Genomic DNA, 23,521 nt, shown 5'->3' on the forward strand with positions numbered 1-23,521 from the left:
CCACGTAGAGCTTCTCTTTTTCACATGAAAACAATTGTAGAAACTGTGTTTTATAGATTTTTTAAAATCATAATGTTTCATTACTCACTCTTCTCATTTTTCTTGTTTGTTGTTATTCTCTTACTTTTTCTCAAACTGACCAGAAATGTCAATTAAATCACCCTTCTATTCATTTTTAACAAATAGAATGAAGGTTTCACAAATCTGAAACTGTTTTTTAATTTTTTTGAGTCCCTGTAGTCTATTTGTTGATCTAGTCCAGATTTGACAGGTCTAAATATAATGGTTTTCTATCTGGACCTGGTCTAATGTGGTCTGGATGGAGAAAATGCAGTGAAATCATAATTTTTCCTGTTTTCAAAATAAAGGTTTAACCGATCTGAAAGTGGGTTTAAACAGCGTTAAGGCTTTTCTACGATGTCTTACACTTTTTCAATCGTGTAAAAGGTGAAAAAAACGAAGGATCAGCCTCTAAATATAACTATTTATGTTTCCCTTAACTTTCCCCTTAACCTCCAACCGGAAGCTGACTTCGGCGTCGTCTCTACCTTCCGTCAACAAACACGAAGAAGCAGCTGCCAAATATGGATAAAACACCGGTGTTGTTAGCTGGTGGTGCTACTCTTAAAAGTGTATGTAGGAACCATTATGTGAAATATTATAAGCTTGTAATTGTTACTAAGTGATAACAGGAGATTTTGGCACCGAACTTGCGAGTTTAGATAAAGTGAGTTAACACCTCCTTTGTTACTTAAGTCAATAGTTTGTGTTTGTTGAGTGTTTTGAAGAGCAGCTACAACTTGCTTGAAAAGATGTTTATAATACTAACTAAGCTTAATTTTCTGTCAGGAGCTCAGAGGAAATGTCAATGGAGTGCTCCCTGTCACCACCTCCTCCTCCTCCCCCTCCTCTTCCTTCTCCTGCTGCAGGACTACCATCTTCTCCTCCTCCTCCTCCTGCTCCTCCTGCTCCAGGACCACCACCTCCTCCTGCTTCAGACCCGAAGAAGAAGCTGTATCAGACTATAGCCAGCAGCAGGAGTCCTGTTGAAGGGGACCACACAGAGGCTCTGTTACTGCTCAGTCAGAGAGAGAGCAGGTGTGTGTGTACATTTTATGGTTTATTTCATATTCCACATTTGACACACACACACACACACACACACACACACACACACACACACACACACACACACACACACACACACACACACACACACACACACACACACACACACACACACACACATTGTCAGGGAGAAAACACACATACATAGTTTTCAGTTAATTACATTCACTTGTACAATCTATGACAACCCAATTCAAAAGCCCTGCAATAAAACCTCACTTTTTTGAAACGTTTGTGTCACAGAGGTCATCGTTTGGTTGGTGTTTAGAGCTTAAACAACTGCTTGATACATTTTGAAGGGTTTTGGGAAACAGTGATCAACATTTCTCACAATTTTCTGACATTTTATGCACCAAAAGATTTATTGATTAGTTGGGAAAATAATAAACAGATTATAAATAAAATAATTGTTAGTAGCAGGCCTATAATACTTTTCACTTTTACATGGACAAAACATGCTATTTGAAATTTAAATGGACATTTTCTGAACATTTTGTAGATCAGAACTGTTCAGCAGTTGTTTGAGATAATGTATTATTATATGCAGCTGTTGTAGTGTTGTACTGGGCTGTTTTATATTGTAAAGTGTCCATTATAATTTGTCCACCACATTCTTATATGTAAGGTCAACAAAATATTATAAACACCTCTCAACATATGGTGAAGTAATGCAGAACTAACACAAATCTTTATCTCTTTAAAAATTGAACACACCTCTCTGATACAGATGAGATATATTGAAGTAATAGATTTCACCATTATATCTAACAAACTGGCAACTGAGTGAAAGGATAGAATAATGTATAATATGATATTATTTTTTAAAACATTGCTCTATGGTCCTTTTTATGTGAAGCACTTAGTGTATGTAATTTATTGTTGTAATGCACTTTGAGCTGAATTTATTGTATGGAAGTTATTATTATTATTATTATTATTATTATTATTATTATTATTATTATTATTATTATTATTATCATTATGTTATGAAGTGTGTTGTTTCTTTGTGCTTCAGTTTCAGAAAAGATCTGCAGTGGATACTGATGAACACATATGTGCCTTCCCTAATCCAAGATGGTCCACAGTAAGTGAGGAAGCTTTGTCGAATACTTGTTGAGTAACACGTTGATCTATGTTTTTACACTTACGTTTAAACACTTACATAACATAAATAAAACTTTGCCCACAACCTATGTATGTTGTTACGACCCAGCTCACTAGGTGACAGGGAGTGTGATGGATTTGATCTGAATGCTTTAAGTCAGTAAACCTGACATATTTTGCCAGGGTTTGACTGTGTGTGTTATTAATTTACCTTTAGGTGTGGTCTGGTGGCTTTGTGGATGGCCGCTCACCTGCGACAGCCACAGCTGAGTATTGACATGGACACAATTGTTCAGACAGCGCTGAGCAGGGGATACACAGCGCAGGGTGAAATGTTTTCAGGTAACAAAGGATATGAACTGTTGGAGTTTGTCACTACAAAGTGCACAGTTTTGAAATATGTATGAAATTTGTGGGCAGTGAAAGTTTTCTGATTGCGTGGGGAAATATTCAGTGTGTTTCAAAGGCAGAATACGTATGTTGACACCACTGGGTGTTGCTAGAGCTGCAACAGTGACTCGGCAGCAAGATTCTTAAATGTGGAAATATGGGAGTTACATAACCAGATGACCAAGTTTGTTTTATTGGTGATTCAGTCTTTTGTGTTTCTCAAGCATCTAAACGCAATGTTTTGATTTCATGGGTTTCATTATGTACTCATTAAGATTTTTGTTTTGTCAGCTAACAACATGGCACTGCTGGCAGAGGAGGTTTGTGGCTGTAAGGCAGAGCTGCTGTCAGGTGGTTTAAGTGGTAAAAACGCTGAAACCATCATCAGACACCTGTGGGGAAGACAGCCTGTTCTCATCCCGTATCCAAGACTCAAAGAGAAGTAGTATGAGGGTTTTTCTGTCAGGAAGAATGTTATTATGTGTTTGTTTTTTTTACTGCTTGGGATTGTATGTGGTTGTAGGCTGTCAGGAGAAGTTACACATATACAAACTAAAAATGTTATTGTTACGACAGTAGATTGTGCTGCAGGAAGCCATTTAAACCCTTTTTTGTGAGGTTTCAGTCAGTACCATCAGACCTGTAGTGAACACTGTCACCACAGCGAAGTACACTGGAGAGGATGCTCATCCACTCATGTGCAAGTGTTTAATAATATTTTATTGATTAATCCATCTGTTTTCCAAGTCCAGGTCACATTAATTCAATTGATTATATCATTGGGAATTATTGTTACTGTTTGGAAGTACAGCATTGAAAAAAATGTGATATAATAAATAAATGTGGGTCACATCGTCGCAGCTGGATTGCATACTTTGGAAAATATGATCGTCAAACAAGTAATAAATTGCATTCTGTGCGAAATTAAAGTCTTAAATTTAAGTTGTTTGAACACTGCAGAAAACAATGATTAAAAAAAAGTGCCTTGACAGTATGTACAGATATGATGAGGATTACAACCATGAGCCGTGCCAGCGTAGCGGCCACAGGGCGCACTGGGCTGTCGCTTCAGGTAAGACCAAGTAGCTGAGTCACCTGCTCATTCAGCCAGTCAACATGCCACACATTTACCACATCCACCTCTTCCAGGTGTCCTCCTCGGTGTGGACCAGGGTAGCCTGAGCACAGCGCACACTGAGCCTGATCCCACTCTGCCTTGGCTCCACCTGCCTAGTGACACCATCTCACCTTGTCCTGTCGGCCTCAGAGAGGTTTACATCCTGGCTAAACAGGGTAAAAGCCTGCGTTACCAGCTGTGGAGTTTGGATAGCGTCACTCAGAGCAACGAGCAGCTGAGGACAATGGACCCTCAGAGAGCCAATGACGGGACGCAGTATGTGGTTCCTCAAGGAGGGGTGGAAGCTGGACTGGCTGGCCAGGTGGTGCTACTCCACACACGGGCACAGAAGCAGTGACGAGGCTGACACTGGTTCACAGAAACCAGCTGTGCAGTAAACGATGGACGGAGAGAACACAATGTTTATTTGTTGCAATGAATTGTTATGATGTGACGTGAATGATACTGCAGAATAACCCATGTGTGATGTGGATCTATCTCAGCTTGACTACCACATGTGTGAGTTCCTCCCACAGGGCTTTGAAAAAGACTTCATAAACCAAAGTTTTTACCTGTAATGATACTGTGTGCCTCAGTTGGGATGTTTTGTGGATCCCGTCAGGGACAAGCGACATGACAATCTGACACAATAAAAACATTTTCTAAAGATTTTGTTATACTGAGTAAGGCTGCAATTAGATTGTTTTTAGTTATCGATTACTCTGTTGATTATTTTATCAATTAATCAATTAGTTGTTTGGTCTTTAAAATGTCAGAAAATGTCCATCGCTGCACAACCCAAACATGCACCCTAAAACTCTTTTTCTGTCCCGACCAACAGTCAACACCCTGAAAATATTCAGTTTACTGTCATAGAGGACTAAAGAAACTGAAACCAGATAATTATCTCTCTTTCTTTTTTTGACTTAATGACTCAAAATAAATCAATATCTGAAAAAGTTTGATAGTTAAGATTCATTTTGTTGATCAACAAATTGTTTAATGAACTAATAGTTGTAGCCTTACTACTCAGGTAACTATGCCTTTAATATGTCCAGCAGTCGTAAGCCTTTGCAGGCGATGTTATCCTAACAAGGATTTGAAGAGTTGTTGCATCAATGTGAAAAAAAATGAAAAATGTTGATTTTTATTTAATTCACTGGATAAACCAGATAGAATTAAATATCCCACTTGGTTATTTTGTTGATAAACAGTTCTTCCATTGAATTTCTAAGAAAATACACAATTATCACAGTATTAATGCATTGTCAAAATGTTCAGATCCTATCATTGCTTTATTTAAACTGAGAAGCTGTGTGCTGTTTGTTTTTGTCTTTCATGTTTACAATATGATGCATTTTAATCACTTACAATCGATTATATAATTAATTGTTCAGATTCCTGATGTGACATTTTGTCATTGTGATTCTTTGAATGTTTTTGGTTATTTAGTAAAAAAGAAGATTTATCTGCAACAATTAGTTGATTAATTAATCAACAGAAAATTAAACACTGATTATTTTTTTAAGATAATCAAAAGTGTAAAAAGGTTTGCAGGTTTCAGTTTTTCATATGTAATGATTGAATGTTTTTCTTTGTCATATATGATAGTAAACTGATTATTTTTGGGTTTGGGACTGTTGGACAACAAAAAAAGATAATGAAGATATCACCTTTGACTCTGGGAAATTATAGCTAGAATATTTTCGCCATTTTCTGACATTTTTTTTAGACATGATTAATCAAGAAATGAATCAGCAGACTAATCAGAAAGGAAGGCATGTTAGTCATTGCCCTAAAGGAATATATTCACAGTGGGTTCAGAGCAGTTTGGATTTGAGAGCAGCAGAAGTGTGTAATGGACAAATAAATTATGAATCTGATGTTTGAAGAAGTAAAAAGAATTCAAACTCTGAAAACGCTTATTTCCAGTTTATTGCAATCCATGACCTTCTGGACAAAGCATGGTTTTAATGTCAATTATCACCAGTCACACTGCCTTTAAAAATACAAAGTGTGGTTATGAATCCAGTTTTCTTACATAGAAAGCACCCAGTTTGAAAACCTGATAGTTTGCTGCCACATTACAAATATAGAGAATTTGTGGGCAAAATATAATACTCTGTAAACACAACATTATTTATTCTTCTCCCGGGTTTACTGTTCAGAGATGGAAAGACTGAAGTCCTGAAGTAGAATTCCAATTTCATGAAGTCTGATGTTTGCAGCACTCATTTAGAAAGCTTGTCGGTACTGGGTGAGCCATCCACACACATACATACACGCACGCATACACACCCCCACACACACACCGCTTCCCGACACTGCCAACTGATGTCTGGAAGACGCACAGCTGCTATGTTCGCTGACCTACGAACAGGGAACATCAAATATGGTCATAAGCACTTCCTTTATATTTAAATATAACAATGGTACATGCTCTTGTTGCTGTTTTCTTTGTAAACCCTCAAAAATTGAAACCTTTTAGTGTAGCTAAATGAGGTTTAAAGCATCGTCGTCATGTTTTACAGCGATACTCTCATACTCGATTATGCGTCATCCCTCCCCCATCATGAGACGTTCAAATTTTCCAGTTTCAAGATCACATGTAAATTGATACATAGGTGAAACCTCACAAAAGCCCAGACTAAGACTGATCAGTTTAATCAGGTAATTCCAGTTTCATTTCACCCTTTTACACCATTTAAGTGTAAAACTCTGTAGCCTCCCTGGAAATTTAAGAGCGACACTGATCAGAGAGAATTGAGCGTCTGTAAACTCAGTGCTCGAGTGCTGCTTCCCATCTTAACACACAGAGGCACCGCTTGTTTTGTTCAATGGCTTTGTGAGGATCCATAGTGCAACAAATTCCAGACAAACCGCTAATGTACAGCTAAATGGGAAAAAAATTGTATCTCACACACTTTCACTGCATTATCATAAGAAAATCCAATTTAGAAAAAACTTTTCAGTTTCTATCTGAAGTTCAACTTTGGGATTAAATGTAAATCAGTTAATACTTGGGTGAACTCTTTGGAAGAAAAATAGCAGGAGTCCACTTGCACTGGAATGATCACACAGCTCTTCCTTTCAAAATGCTAGGCACATAAATTGTACAAACAAGGTAAGCAGGTTATACCAAGGCCAAAAAAAGGGGGAAAATTAAATTAAATTGTATTTACACACTTGAGTTAGTTAACACATGGTTTGACCAGTGTTTTAGTGTTGTTGTATACTTGCACTTAAACATCAAAAGTTCAAAAGTGGTCCATGACAGAAGATAAAACTCCCATTAACCCAGTTCCTCGAAGGCCATGTAAAGCACCTCTGCATGAAGTTCATGGTTGTCAGAGAGCTATGTGCACCTCTAACCAGCAGGGGGAGGTGGTGATGAGGGAGGTGAGATACTTCACATGTGTCCCTTTTGCAGGCAAAAGTGAGTCAGAAGTTCATAAACTCAGACTGTCAAAAGGAGTCTCGGAGACAAATGGAGCATGATGCACGATGTTGGCCTTTGGCAAATTCCACTTTGCAATAAACGTTCTGATAGTCTCGTTTCCTCTTCTTGAACATGTTGCGTTTGAAGAAGTAATCAAATTGATCTTGTAATGATTCCACCCTTTTCTTCAAATTTTTCTGTTCCTGCATCTCTTCTACCATCAAGACTCGGGGTTCAACTTTCACTGAAGTCCTCCTGTCTCCCTCTCAGGGTGTCTGTGGGAGCATACTGCTTAAGATGTCTATGAGATTGTCCAGTCCCCACAGGTAACCGTCCTCCCTGTTGCCCTCCATCCAGGGAGTCCTGTGGTCCAGGGTGCGAGGTGCCGGCAGGGGAACCGTCTTCCCAAAGTCGATCATCCACACTCTAGCCTTCCCCGAAGCGTCGTGCACAAACAGAAGAGAGCTGCCCACAACCTGTGATGACAAACCGGTGAGACGGGTGAGTTGAGGCATGCGAGCGATTCAGTACAGAAGCTGAAGTGGGATGAGATCACCAAACTTCAACTCGGCCAACAGGTTTGTTTAGAAACCATGAAAACTGTGAGTGTGTCTCACCTCGTGTGTGCTGAAGAAATGTGACTGCTCCAGCGCTGAGCGAAGCTCCTCCAGCCGCTGCAGGTAGAGTTTCTAAAAGAAAAATGTGTTTAAAAGTTAGAAATGTAGAGCAGCAGAATGTAAGATAAGATCAGATCGGATAAGATAAGATAAGCCTTTATTATCTCCCTCAGGGAAATTAGTGTTGGGCATGTGTGAACAGAAACAGAAAGGAAGTTGTACCTCATATCTAAAGACAAAAATATCACTGAATTAACATCATTCACTTGCAGTGAACTGGTAACATACCAGAATCTGAGTGTTTCCATCAACAAAATCCTCCAAAGCCTTCATCACTTGCTCTTTGTATTTTGTCTTCTTGAAGTTGGTGTTGCAGGTCCCGTCAGCTTTCTGCAGAAAAAAGAAAGAAATCATAAGATACAGTTCTCCTTTTTTTCTCCACATCGGCTGCTTTCTGTCATAACCGAGTAACATTCAGATTACCGTTATTATGATTAAGACGATAACCAGCCTTGGATTCATTTCAAAAGAACAAACAGTCCCGTATCACATCTAGCCAAAACCTTTAACAGACTCTTGTTTTCAAATTCCACTTCAGTGTGTGTTCTTTGCTGTGAACACCCTCATAAATATTTACTCCCATTCATTAGTTTACTTCCTGTACAAACTATGTGTCCTTTTTGCTAACGTTGACAGCTTTGAATGTTGCCAGGCGTGTTCAAAGCGCCGGACGATGTCTGACCTTAATGCCTTCGATGCGGAAGCCCAGAGTGGCCGTGGAGCTGAGCGTCTCCCTCCACTGCATGTATCTGGGTTTTAGGACGCCCTGCTGGGTCCTCTCCTGCTCTGTCGGGGCCCCGGGGTCCACTGCCACCATCTTATCATACATGTCCTTCCGCAAACGTGGACGCTCTCTGGCTTTTATCAGTTCTTCTTCCAAATACGTCCTGAAGTGAGAAAAAGAAAGGCTTAAAATTTAAAACTTTTATTTAATCAAGTTTTATGCTTCTGTGTATTTTATTTTCTTTCCCCTCTCTATTCAAATACATTTTTTCCTGTATTGACTTTTTTTTTTGTCTTTGTTGAGATTTATACTGTGAATTATATCTATATTTTTTCTTTATTGTTTTAGTATCACTATGTTCTCTTATTTTAATCCTGTGAAGCATTTAGTTGACTTCATGTTGTAAAAAAAATGCTATACAAATAGACAAAGCAGATAACTGCTGGGAGTACACTGAGCTTCTATGTGTATAAAGGTTATTATTCAAGGCTCACAGTATCTGCTCTGATAATTTGGCGTTGGCGGTCAACATCATGAGGAAAAATGTCTGTCACACTCATTTCTTTGTCCTGTGTAGACGCTTACCTGCTTCCCATCTTACAGTCCATGATGGACGGTGAGTCAAAGTCGGCCAGCAGGTCATCCATCAGGTTATAGTCCTGCTCATCTCTCTGCACTACACCATAATAACCAGGCACATAAGGGCGCAGAGTGTCCTTCATCAGCTTCTGTAGGCACTGCTGCTCACACTCGCAGTATCGCTTCAACAAGCGACCAAATTCCCCAGCCTGGAAGTTACCTTAACCAAGGAGACAGACGGACCAATTAGATTAAAGACGGTAATATAAGAGTGCATGTGCAGGGATGTTATGCACAGACTGTGTATTTCTGCATACCTGCATGGCCAGCTAGCTGCACCCATGGGTAACGCTTCTTGAAGGACACGACAAAGGGGGACCAGTGAACCATGGTCTTCAACTTCTGCCAGGACTTATTCTGGAAAAAACAAAATTCATCCTCTTGTTAAACAAAGACGTTGGTGGTCACACAAATGATGAATCTGAAATGGTGACTAATCTGCGTGGTTTCAAACAAAGCACTGACTTAAATAGAGGCAAGTAGAATGATTATCTGTTAAAGGAAAACACACACACACACACACACACACACACACACACACACACACACACACACACACACACACACACACACACACACACACACACACACACACACACACACACACACACACACACACACACACACACACACACACACACACACACACCTCAGTAGACATTGGACAGATCCTCCCCTTTAGTCAAGGCCAGGTGCACAACATGACAAAGCCCATTCATAAAACATTTACCAAAGCCTGCACTGTGGTGTCGTAAAACAGAACCATAGTGTGTGTGTGTGTGTGTGTTGGTGAGTGTGTCTGTGTGTGTTCATAATGGTTATCTGTGTTGGGAAACACCGGAGCAAGGACAGTGTGCAACAGGAGCTTTGACGCAAGCAATCTGACATCGATTGATTAGAACATGTGTGTGTGGGAAATCACAACAAACCCACAGCCAGTTTAGGGTGTGTGGGTGTGTGTGTGTCTGTCATAGGCTACTTTCAGGGACACATTTTAGACTTAAAACCAGTTAATTTGAGACAGCTTGTCCAACTGGGGACAAGCTGTATCCGCGGTCAGTTGTTAAGGTTAAGGTTATGGCGAAGTTAAGTCTCCAGGAAATGAATATAAGTTGATGTAATGTCCCCAAAAGTGACCATAATCTAAGTGTGTGTGTGTGTGTGTGTGTGTGTGTGTGTGTGTGTGTGTGTGTGTGTGTATGTGTGTGTGTGTGTGTGTGTGTGTGTGTGTGTGTGTTACACATTGCGTCAGATTTCTTTCATCATTCCTGTACTTTTTTATGTGTACCGTATTCAAATAAATGTTTAACGGAAAAACATGATGATCAAAAGACAGAGAATGAGAAACACACAGGTTAATGTGGGTAATAAAGTGCAGAAATGAGGGGCAGTAATCCAAAAATTAACCTTTTTATAGCTGCATAATTTCTGTCAACGACTGCGCTTCTCCCTGCCCGGCCAACAGTATCTCTGCCATGTTTACATGTCAGCCTATCTCTGCCGTCCTCTCATGCATTCTTTCCACAGCTGCTGTGTTGAAACTCTGTCACAATATAACAGGAATATACACACACTGCGGAAACGGCAGATCTGTGTTTACCTGAAAAAAACAGGCTTTATTTGAGTTAAAACAGCGCTGTTTTGTAGCCTCTAAAGTTTAAAAATCTTCCTACTATGAGCGGCGGAGTCCGACATGAACAGCAAAATAATTTATTTACTGTGAATATTTCATGTAATTGAAAATTTGCAACTACAAGATGAATAAGCCAACATAAATAATAACACTGAATACTTAAAATCCCCCTATATAGCATTTGTACACAGTATATAAACATGTAATAAATGATGGGGGCGGTTGTGTACAACAGATTTGTGCTCCATCAGACGGCCGGTCAATGTCAGGAGTTCAGTAAGACACAAAGACGAGTAAAAGAGGAGTAGCGACAGTGAACTTGGACACCTGTGACCTGAGCCTCCAATCACATCAACAGATTAACTCTGATATAACCTCTGCTGCATCGGGCCAAAGAACGGTGATAAAACACAAGTAAGCCAACTTCATCAAATTCTTTCAACATGAGATGATTTCCTTTCACATGTTTCTGCAGATTGTCATTAAAAATGATTCATGAAACATGACACTGCCACTAAACAGAACTCGCAAATCACTTTCAAAATGACCCTGATCACGTTTAGTACGTTTTCTACAAGTATACAACACCATTTCTAACTTCTCATTCCTCCTCTCTTTCCATAGTCCTCTCCCTGCTTCAGCGAGGGTGTAAACTACAATATGCCTCCTCTGACACACACTCATGTCTTTACTTCCTGACAGTGTTTTTTCTCCTTGAGTTCAAATCATTATCTCCCCCAGATAGAGGTAGTCACACCAGTAAACACACCAGTATCCAACCTGAAACTCTTGAGGGGCTAAAAATAAATGTAAAAAGAAAGAAAGAAAAAAAACACCTACTAGTGTTTCCCGTATTTATCCTCTTTTCAATGTTTCCAGCAGAACAGTTGTGTTCAAACTGGAGAGAAAAAATGTGCGCTGTACAGCAACTAACCCTTAACAACCTTAACGCATATAAAAACACAATACATGGTCCACCTTCAGGCGCTCCACCCAGCCAGTACAGTAAAACTGTCGCCAGCCATTGGCCTCCAAAGTGCTGCTGTCAGGGATAATTATGAACCTGTTGTGTAAAGTTCAAAACACAAGTCTACGTGTCTGTTTAAAGGGGGCAACGGACATACATGTATAGATCAAACCCTTTCAGGACATATTCAAGCTAATAATTTAAAGACATTTTTGACTTTGTTGATGTCTGTAGATCTGTTTTTTGCTTGGTTAAATTATATTTAAATCAACTTCATATACGCTCACGTTGTTTGTGATTTAGCTGTCAAAGATTGATATTTTCTCCCTGCTTGACCAACATTAAGTAGTTACTGTAAACAGACTGAGATCCGCTTTATAAAGCACTGCAGACTAAAAATAATCCGCTGAAATAGCATCTGTTTGTGGACAAAACATTACGTTTAATCAGCAGATTACCTCGACTTCTTTATATTTTGTCTGTTACTGAAGAAGACCTTAGTGACAGATGAAAGTGCAGGAGGGGGGAGACAGGAGAGGATATCTCCAGCCTCTCCTCTTTCACTTCTCTTATCCACATGTCATCAGGCTCTCTGTCTAATTGCTTCGAGCTGACAGGTTAATGTGTTGCTTCTGTGGGGTCAAATGTATCTGGCTAATATTACCCGACGCTGTGAGAGCTAACGCAGCTAATGTTCTGCATAAAGGTGGGGGTTTTGTTTCTTTAAAGTAAGGTTTTGATAGATGTTGAGAAGCCCTTCAGATTATATGTAAAAAGCCTTGACTGTTACTTCAGTTTAAACTGTTCTGCTCACTTTGTCTCTGCATCCCACACAGAGGTTACATTTCACCACCCGCAGTCCAACCTCCACCATCTCCGCTTTCTCCTTGTGCATTCCTGTCCACAGTTATATAAACTCACCTATATATATATACACACACATAACAGTTTCATAAGCTTCCTTCTCATTCCCCAAAGCTTCAGTGCTGATCAATGTGCTGCGTCAACCTATTTCTCCTCTTTTTTCCAGTTATTTTTGGATTTTCAACAATTTGTCCTCCAAATGGTGCTCTAATCATTTCTTTACTCTCGTCACAGTCGTTTTCCCTGATATTTGTAAGCCTCTATTGTTTCCTACATTTTTGAGATGAGCAGGACTATAACCTGATGGATGACCTGCTGGCCGACTTTGACTCACCGTCCATCATGGACTGTAAAATGGGCAGTACGTACACACACACACGTACACACACGTACACACACGTACACACACGTACACACACGTACACACACGTACACACACACACACACACACACACACACACACACACACACACACACACACACACACACACACACACACACACACACACACACACACACACACACACACACACACACACACACCACCTGTTTTCACATGACAATGGACATACTGGGAGAAGTCACACTATTGACAAGAATGTTCCTTTACAGCCTTCATCCTTCCTCTTCACCCTCTTCAACTTTAACACACATACACGTTTAAGCATGACGCGCCTTGGTGAAAAACAAGGACATCATCATGACTTTAGAGTTATTTTACTGCTGAAGGCAGTCTTCATCATGACTCATAGTGTTGTCAACTAATCTGGTTCCCAAACAAGATATAGGAGTATAAAGTAAAAGTGTCTTTATATTAATTTAATATTAGCACACATAAATATTGCTTATAGTTGCCTATGTTTGGTGGGTTAGTTTTAAAGTTAGATGTACATTTTATTCCTCAAGAAAACATCTAAAGCCTTGTAAAAAAAGGTAAGGAGGAAAAAACTGCACATAGTTGTCAGTTTATTAGATACACCAAACAAAAGGTAATGCAATCTACCTTTGCAATATAGTGAGAGGTGTTCCTAACATTTAGTTTACCCTCATAACTGTACGTGGTGTAAACCAAATCTTAAAACACCTCTCAATATAAATGATTAGTTTAAGCTAGGTGTACCTAATAACCTGGCAGGAAATTTGGGCTGATTGCATAAATTACCCCAAGAGTATTACAGCCTGCTCCTGCCAGCTGGTTTACTGACTTCTAAGAAAGATCTTCACAGCTACACATGAGCGCGCCTGACAACAGTCACATACTGTACCTGCAAGAGGCCGGGCCTATCAATAACATTACATTTGATTACCCAAGCCTATCTTCTGCATTTGAATCAGCCCTCGTGTCATATTTCTACAGAAAGCATTAGCAGATACACAGAGCCGTCTGTATTCAAATCTCTGGATAAATTTGTCGCTTTCCATTTCTTACCTGGCAAACAGAGCAGTAGTGTAGGAGGAGAAAGGCGCTGACAGAGGCACACACGGCCCCGGAGACGAAGCGAGAACGTAGCCAGCACAAAATACCCTGCACCATCAGCACGGGGTCTCCGCGAACCAGCCCTGGCAGGGCCCTGTGCCTCTCTGTAGTCATTGGACCCTTCACAAGCATCTATTACCTCCTACCACCAAGTGTGCCGTTAGCTCTTGGCTAACGCTCTGTCTAACTCCAGTGACTTTAGCTTCAGTCGGACTCTTAACCTTGCTGTAAACTTGTATGGGCTTGTGTCGCCTGGTAAATAATCCTCCTCTGATATAAGCTCACACTGATCCCCTCTCCGTCTATACAACCTCTCTTTACTGTCAGACCTATTCAAAATTTCTCCTGTTTCAACATCCTGACACTCCTCCCTTCCTCTCTTTAGACTTTCTCAATGCTTGATATCTTCTCTGTTGTCAATTTAAAGCTCTTTTTTCCCCCTCTCTTTTTTATGTCAAAGCCTTGTGCCTGCTTGAACTACTCTCCTTTCCTTGTTATCCTCCCCCTAAATCATTCACCCTCTCTCCCTGGAGGTACTAACCTTCACATACTGAACTGTCTTCTCTTTCTCTCCATAACCTTTGTTCTTCTCCTCTCTCTCCCTCTTTCTCCTTTTCTCTCTCTCTCTCTCTCTCTCTCTATCCCCTAATCCTCACATGGCCTATCCTGAGCCCCATGCTGAGCCAATCTCCTGCCAGAGTCATGACCGACTGGCGGCAGGGGGGGGGGTAGGGACAACAGGCCTTCCTATACGCTCCCAGCGCTTTCCTTTTGTCTGCGTGACAAATTCCACAACACTATGTAACCTACAGAGGTGTGTGTGTGTGTGCAGGCAAAGCCGAACCTGTCAGACAACTACCATCAGCTATAGTACATACATATATGTACTGTATATACACACACACACACACTGAATGCGGGTGTTTCCAGGTACTGTCGAGAGAACTTTTCTCAAAACGAGTTTATATCAAACCACATCCCCTTCCCCTGATTCTTCTGTGTTGAAGCAGCTCAGCTGTGTGGCGATGGCGAATCCTTGAACATACAGCACAGTTTTAAACATAATTTTAAAAAAAATGTAAAAAGAGTCTCCAGATTAAGTTAAAAAAAAACGTTTGCCTTTGTGACAGTGCTGATTATTACAGATTAATCTTGGAGCTTGTCTACGTGTCTTCTTGTTATATCTGATGATATATGAAATGTTAAATTTAATGTTTATCACTGCTGAAAGAATTAATCCTCAACAATCGAGTACTCATTTATGCAATTTATTGATAAAAAAGTAACAGATATCTGCTAATGTTAATGTCGACATGAGTGTGGCTCTTTATGTTGTGTGTCATGCTGTATTTTTTTTAGGAACAGCTCATATGATACGACAGCTACAGGGATCCGAAAAGAAGCACAAATTGCACAGAGTGTATTTTCTTTTTCTTTTTTGACATTTGCTGCGTGGATTCAAATGTTGCTTACGCACCAGCATGTATATGAGCTGCTGTGGGAGAGATGTGTGGGTCTTCAGTATAATGAGCACCACGGAAAACAATTCCACAATTGTGGCTCGTGTGAATAAGCATGCATAAATAAAGACGAATCATCATCACGTGTAGGCCACATGTTCAAAGTTGTTTGTGTTCCACCTTTACTCAACTTACACTAATTTTCCTCGTTTTCTGTTCCACTGTGTGCCTCATGGTGATTTTCGGGGGAAATTATTAAGCTTTTTGTGCAAGAATGTGGGGGGAGAAACTGTGTCTCATATATGGGAGAGACGAGCAAGATGATTGTAAAAGTATTGTAGGCATTTAATAACATTCAAACGTCAGGGACAGAGTAGATACTGACGGTGTGAAACAGAACGAGGCAAGGAGAGAAAAAAAAAGTACCATATATGGCAAAAACGTCGCCTAGCAACCCGCTCAGCCTTCAACCCATTTTTCCATGACACATACACACACGCGCGTTGAACTCTGAATGCAAGTGCGGCATCGCTGCGAGAGTGTGTGTCTCTGGGTATGCATGCGTGTGCAAGTATTTGCTCACGTCACCCAGTGTACCGAATGCAACTGGTTTGGCTGGGAGTTGACAGCATGGACGCAGCCTTTTTATAGCCAACGACAACAACAACAACACACGCCCTCGTTCTCTTACTTGCAGTGCAACTGCCGGCAGAGCTTTTACTCAACTACAAGAGGGCAAAACATGCCCGTTAAAAAACTCCGTTCTTATCACAAACCACTGGCCAGCGTCATCCTGTTTCTTACATTAACTCAAGTGCAACTCCTCACGTTGCTCATTTCCTGGCTGTTGGTGTAATAGCCAGGAAGTTACGCTGTCCACTAATAACCTTTACTGTAAATTGTAGACAAACCGCGTGGAGAAATGTGTGTGTTTGAACATGATGTACTGAACTCATGACACATGGACAGAAAACATAAAAGAGAGTCATTGATGGGAAAGCAGGATTATCCTTTGTTTGGTAATTGTAATTGACATTACAACATCGGATTAAAGGAATGTATTATTATTTTAATATGAAAAGGGGTCAGAAAAAAATAAAGAAATAATAAGTAAGAACCCCAGACAGTAAATCAGTAATCTGAGGCTTTAGGGTGTAAAATAGGACAATAACAAAGCCAGAATTTGTTTAAGCTGATCAAAATGTTTAATAGAGCTGCAGTAATTAGTTGATTAATCCATTAGTCAATCAACAGTGAATGAATTGCCACCTATTTTGATAATTGATTCATTGTTTTGAGTCATTTTGTAAGAACAAAAAATACAAAAATTAACTCATTCCAGCTACTTAAATGTTTAAATTTACTGTTTTGTTAGTCCTCTATGAGAATAAACTGAATATCTTTGGGGTTGTGGACTGTCGATTGAGACACAACGGGACAGTTTCAGCTTCTGGAAACAGTGATGAACATTTTTTACCATTTTCTGACATTATATAGACCAAACCAAATCTAAACCAATTGAATTAGGACAAAAAGATCAAACAGACAAAGTGACAAATTGATAATGAAAACAATTGTTAGTTGCAGCCTGTGTGAGGAAAATTTAAGTCTGTCTCATCAATTAAGCTAACAAGATATTAAGATGATGAGATTGTTTTTGTTGATAAGAGATAAATTCAGGATAAATTTAAATGAAATCTTACATTAAAAAAAGAAAGCTCTACTAAATCTACACTGCTGACTGTATTTTTAGACATATGTAGACCTGAGCACGCTTACTCTGACACACACGTGTACACACTTGAGAATAGGATTTCCCTCTCGCTGGGGGGGAAAAGAAAAGTAATTAAAGACCAGAAAAGGGCGGACTGTTTAATGTGAAAAAAACAAAACAAACTGGGTCTATATCATTAAAAAAATATGAGCCCAACTTCTTCCATGTTTCCAGGTTTTGGGGCAGAGCGACGTGCTTATTAGCATGCAGTCAGCTCATCTCTCATCGAGTGCACTGGGTGACGTGGCCCAAATGGGGCACCTTGACATTCAGGATTCACACGCTGCCAGGAATAGAGGTGGACATACTGGAAGACAGTCTCCAGCAGTCACGTCCTGTTTTTTTGTGTTTAGATGAGTATCATTCCAAGCATTTATAGTCAAGAGTGCATCAAAGCCTCCTGACTCAGTGGGGGAAACATTGTAACTTCCTACTTGGAAACTTTAAATTGCATCTTGTGTGGAAGAGAGGAAAATCCCTGCACCTTTTGAGGCAGAATTAACTTCCAAGATCACTTTGATAGAAGTTGTTTAGTCTACCGTCTACTTACATTAACATTGCTGAAGTGGCAACTGTAATACGGTGACAAATTTTTTCAAACATGCACCCAGACTGTTTTTAAATGGTCTCACGGCTGAGCTCAGCAAAAGCAATGGGAGCTGAGAGACGGAGGCGTTGGGCGTTGGAGATAAGAGCCAGTTTCCTCTTCTTTGGTTCAAATTTGTCAGAGTCATGTTTCACTTATCAGGGCGGTGCAAACCCAAGTGTGAGACTTAATTTTATTAACACATTTGATAAAAATGACTTCAAATGAAAAAAAACATACAACATTTCATAATATTCAAATTTTCTCAGTCCTTTCAAATAAACAAATACAGACACCAAATAAGGAAGACTCACGTTTCTGACTCACTGAGGGTTTTTTTTGTGTGTGTCTTATTTGGACAATGACACTTCAGGCATCATCATGTTGTGATCAGTGCAACGTAGTTCAAACAGTGTTCATATTGTGGAAATGAATAGTGTGGCATAGTTTGAACAGCTGCTTAACCCTGACATGCACTTCAAACCTGTGACTTTAACTGCAATGTGACGAACGTGACATGTGGAAGTGTAAACCCACTGACAGTGACCGGTGTGACCGTCATTGTGTAATATATGTACTTGTGCACAGCGTCTGGGTGAACGCCTGAGGAAAATATGGAAATACTTGGTGTGTTCATACTCCTTTGAGCCATCTGATGAACAAATGGCTGTGGTGAAAGCTCTCACATGGTTCAGGCTTGGTGACCTGCACTCGCCTTGCATGCAGTGTTAAAGTGTGTGCATGGATTTGTATAGTTAACATCCTTTATATTACCTGACTACTTCTTTTGAAGCTGTTAAGTACTTTTGCATGTGGCTACAAGGTTTGTTCAGTTGATGAATGGCCCTTAATCACATGTCTGCCCTGGTTTACTGTCAATTTCACAATATCACCATTTGCCATTTTATTGTAGGCAAATGAGTAAAACCGGTTTGTGTTAGGTGTGTAGGAGTACAGCTGTGAGTGTTTTTACTAAAAACTATTAAAGAAACACTTCCAATCAACAGCATTCATGTGATTGTTAATAACTGAGCTGCACAGAGCATTTTAACAAACTGAACAGTTGAGAGAGAAAAGTTGACACTCACCCCTGCACCATCGTCCGGGCTGCACAGAGACCGGGCCGGAGACAGACTGGACTCGATGTCGCTCCCGGTGAAGTCGTCCTCGGACTCCTCGAAGGAGGAGGCGGAGGACAAGCCGATGGAGGACGAGTTGGACAGCTTCCTCGGTGAGCGCATCAGAGCTGGAGAGCCTCCGCAGCCGCTGTCCGAGCAAGGAGACTCATCATCGGGGTGAGGATCCAAACACGACCCGGTGTTGAGCTCCGTCCCCCCGGTCAGCTGGGTGGGAGACCGGCTGGGGCTGGGGTCTCTGGTTATGATGAGTTTGGGGATGGTGCCCGGGTAACTTTGGCCTCCTGGAGGATTCTGGAGCGCATGATCAGAGTCCAAAGGGATCTCAGTTTCAACCTCATAACAATTATTTTGGTCACCAGTCTGTTTGGAGGAACAAGAAACGGTATTACAGTCTGTTTTAGTAATTTCATCAACAGCATGATCTGGCAGTCCACTATCCAGAGGTTTATCCGAGGACACGCTGCTGGACAAAGTGCGCTGCGCGTCCGGGTCAGAGGTGAGCAGCACCGGGGCTGATCTCTGCCTCTCTCCTGTTAATTGCCCAACCTCACACCCAACCCCACCCTGCTCGTTTCCCCCCAGTGGCTGATCATCCATTGCCCTCGTTGGGGGGTCCGAGGCATAGTCCTCTCGGCCGGGTGTCGGCTCCTCGCAGCCCGCAGCATCGGACGAGCTGGCCGTCGCCTCTCGGTTCACGGCGCGTTTGGAGACATGAGCCTCGGTAGTATTGACATGAAGGCCGGACGGTGTCTCAAAACAACAACCCGGGGCTCCTCGGTGCTCCCCGCCCGCAGATGCAACCTCGTCCCGGGGTAACTTTCCTGCACGGTGATCGCGGCTCGTTGCAGGATCTCCGCCGGCTCCGTTTCCGCAACCTAAATCTCCCTCACTTTGACTGGGGTCTCGCTTTCTCCTTCCCAGACACGACAGCACTTTGTTTTTCATCGGATTCCTGTTCAGCTGGTCACCACGTCGCTTTTCTCCGCTCCTAAATCGTCGGCTGATCCGGAGCCGCTGAGCTGTCTCGCCTGCTTTCCATTTCGCTGCTCCTGGTGTGGAGGTGCTGCGCGATAGATCCGAGCGAGTTTGGCCCATCCCGCATGCCGTAGTAGTAGTAGGCTGCACACACACCATGGACAAGAGACAAGACACACCCTCAGTTGATTTAAAAAAAAAAAAAAAAAAACTTGAAACCATTTAAGCAGTGACTCCTACAGTGTACAGTAAGTCATTCGTCATAAAAATCCATTAATAAGCCTGGGAAATCTTAAATTGATCCACCCCTTCCCTGCGTGTGAGGATTGGTCATATCTGTAAGAAAAAACAAGCTGTGAGTAATGTAATGAACACATTAACCACAGGAACAATAGACAATACCCCTTTTACCTTTAACGCCATGAATCAACACTGATACTGTAATCATTAACAGCAAACACAAAGCTCCTGGACAATGTAAACAGCTCCAGTAAAAGGCCATGCCTCATTAATCACAATGTCTGTGCTCAACAATGACAATGAATCTGTGAATAAACAGCTCTGACTGACACTGAGTATTTCCAGAGCAGGTGAAAGGACATACAAAACTAACAGAGGAAAGTCAAGTTAAATTTTTTATAGCGGACTGTATTTATAGGGAAATTTAACAGCATTTATCTAAGAGATGATTGCAAAGTAATTCAAAGTTTCACTGAGTTTCAGATTCATTTTCACCAGTGTAACACTGCCCTCCTGTGTCTGGACACTGTCCTTCAGCAGCTGGTTTGTTTCATTGCATCACAACATCATTACAACACTTAAATTCAGATCTAAATGGCTACCCGCTAAATGTCTCGTTTCATAAGAAATGCCAAAAAGTCAACTTGAAAAGCAATAACTGTGTCAGAGAAGAAAGCTGAAATGTGTCCCGAGAGAACAATATGTTGAGTAAAATATATTTACAACACTGGTTTCAGCCAGTCCTTTACAATAAGCAGGGGCTGCTATTGACATCACTGAGAGCTCTGACAAATTATTAATGCCATTTTAAACTCCTTTTAAAGATTAATAGACAAAACAATTGGCAAATTAGTTGATAATTAAAATATTTGTTAGTTTCAGCCTTATAATCAATTAATCTGTTGATTATTTTTTCAATGGATTACTGGGTCTAGAGACAGAAAATAGTAAAAAGTATCACTTGAGCCCAGGGTGATGACTTCAAATTGCTCATTTGTTAAGACCAAAACTGAATGTACAATGATAAACGAAAGGGGAAATAAGAAAATCCTCATGTTTCAGAGGCTAGAACCAGCTAAGTTAATGCCTGAATGATACATCAACTATCAGAAAAATGTTTAATAATTTTAATTCAATCATTTTAACAGATAAATGATCAAATTAATCAAATAGTGTTTGCACTATATGTGTCCTGCACATACAAGCATGTCAAAACACAGCAACACACAGGATTTAGGCTTTAGCTTTTAGGTTTGGTCTCTTTGGAGGTACAACATGTTAGATAAATGAGAAATAACCAACTCTGCCCAAATCACTACTTTCACATCAATGTCTTTTCTCCTATGAAACACACATTTCCTCATTTTAAACACACATCCTAGAAGAATTCAGTGTTTTCCATAAGACACAGTGAACTGCTGAGTGTAGTGTTTGACAGCAGCAGTAACCCTGCTGTCTGGAAGGAATGCTTACAGAAAGGAAATGAGACAGGAAGGACAACAATGGAAAGAACAACTCATCGAGTACGACACACACTCACACTTGAATGCACTCTGGTGTAATCAAAAATGATCAAAAATAATTATACATCATGACTCACAACGGAGCTGAATGACAGAAAGTCATGCAGACATTGAACGGATTATTTTACACACAGTGAAACAGTGACACACGCTTTATGGAAAATCACTTCATGCCAAACTGATATAAAAAAACACTAAAAAATGAGTTAGAACAGTAAACCAAAGTAAAAATCCACCAATCAGTCGCACACAGTAAAACACATTACTGAGAAGAGTTATATAAAATATGCATTACCATTTTGTTTGAAAGAAAATAACACCCACAATACAACATGGCTTACTTTGGAAATTAATCATCTCTGAGTTCACACCTAATGTTGCTGTAAAAAGTCGATACTCTTCATTTTTGGCTTACATGTATATACATTTAGTGAAACTTTAATCCTAGATGAGACACTAAACAGTTATATTATTCCAGATTGACTTAAATATTTAAAGATGATACTAAGTTTCCACTAAAAACAACTGAGTGTGACTTAACTTTCAGTATCTTTGACTTTGAAGAAAGCTTTTGACAACTAACCTGATCAATAATGGAACTAGCGCGCGCGCACACACACACACACACACACACACACACACACACACACACACACACACACACACACACACACACACACACACACACACACACACACACACACACAACAACAACAGCAAAAAAATATAACAAAAAATGGAGATAAAAAGAAGATTTTCCAAACACCTACCACACGGATCCTGTGTTGCTCCTCTGCTGTGAGTTAAAGGCAGCTGTTTGAAGGTTTGGCAATGATGTGAAAGGTTTATAACTTACAGCAGGGCGTGAAGGGGATGTGCCTGTGGCTTATCAGTGTGCAATGCTGCTGCTGCTGCTGCTGCTGCTGTGTGTACTGTGGTTTTATGTGAAAGAGGAAACGCTTGTCAAAATAGGAGCAGCTCTTTAAACTCACCAGCTCCGTTACTTTTTCTCAGCTGAAACAAACTCAACTCGGGCAGAACAACGTTGTCCTTAAAATATAGTTATTAGAAAAGTGACTGAAACACAACTGAGTAAAATGTTAACACCTAAATTACAAGTTTTTTACATTGAATCTAATGTTAGAAAGCCTGACAGTGGGATTTAAATGTGCTGCCTTCACATGCTCCCCGAAATGTCCGCTTCTCCTCCTTCTTCTTCTTCTATGAGGGTTCAAAGATCAGTGTGCAGGATTTAGAGCCATCTAGTGGTTAGGGTGCAGATTGCAACCGACTGAATACACTCAGTCATGTATGGCAGTGGTCACCAACTCTGTTCCTGGAGAGCTACTGCCCTCACAAAAAAACACAAAAGGCCCTCTCTAAAGCCAGAGTTTGGTTTGTTCTTATTTTATTTTTATTTTATTAGTTTATTTGTCAGGGACAGTGCATATTAATAAACATATCTGTAAATATGCCAGAATTAGCCCAAAGGCTAGTTTTCATCTGTTGTCCCTGGCCAGGTGTGAGTTGGAAGCCTAAAATCAAAAAAACAGATTTAAAACATTCTAAGACAAATTAGGTACAATAAGTATAAAACACAGAGTGACATAAGCAGCACACATTAAAAGAAAAGCAAACTACATCTGAACAAAGCAACAAGCAAAC

General features: G+C 40.4%; 2 protein-coding genes across 2 annotated transcripts; one reads left to right on the forward strand and one right to left on the reverse strand.

Moving 5' to 3' along the window:
* The first annotated feature begins 862 nt into the window (after positions 1–862).
* On the forward strand, positions 863–4,686 carry actmap (actin maturation protease). Its single transcript, XM_062418908.1, has 6 exons — positions 863–1,098; positions 2,144–2,212; positions 2,450–2,574; positions 2,914–3,043; positions 3,624–3,694; positions 3,772–4,686. Exons 1-6 carry the CDS (start codon positions 863–865, stop codon positions 4,095–4,097), a joined length of 957 nt encoding a protein of 318 aa, XP_062274892.1. The 3' UTR covers positions 4,098–4,686.
* Positions 4,687–5,656: 970 nt separating this feature from the next.
* itpkcb (inositol-trisphosphate 3-kinase Cb) lies at positions 5,657–23,040 on the reverse strand. Its single transcript, XM_062418910.1, has 8 exons — positions 22,627–23,040; positions 19,068–20,237; positions 9,476–9,575; positions 9,165–9,378; positions 8,538–8,742; positions 8,084–8,185; positions 7,796–7,867; positions 5,657–7,654 (listed from the first exon to the last, which is right to left on the reverse strand). Exons 2-8 carry the CDS (start codon positions 20,211–20,213, stop codon positions 7,445–7,447), a joined length of 2,049 nt encoding a protein of 682 aa, XP_062274894.1. The 5' UTR covers positions 20,214–20,237; positions 22,627–23,040; the 3' UTR covers positions 5,657–7,444.
* Positions 23,041–23,521: the final 481 nt, after the last annotated feature.

This window comes from Scomber scombrus, chromosome 5 (assembly GCF_963691925.1).
Source record: "Scomber scombrus chromosome 5, fScoSco1.1, whole genome shotgun sequence".
NCBI classification, from domain to species: domain Eukaryota; kingdom Metazoa; phylum Chordata; class Actinopteri; order Scombriformes; family Scombridae; genus Scomber; species Scomber scombrus.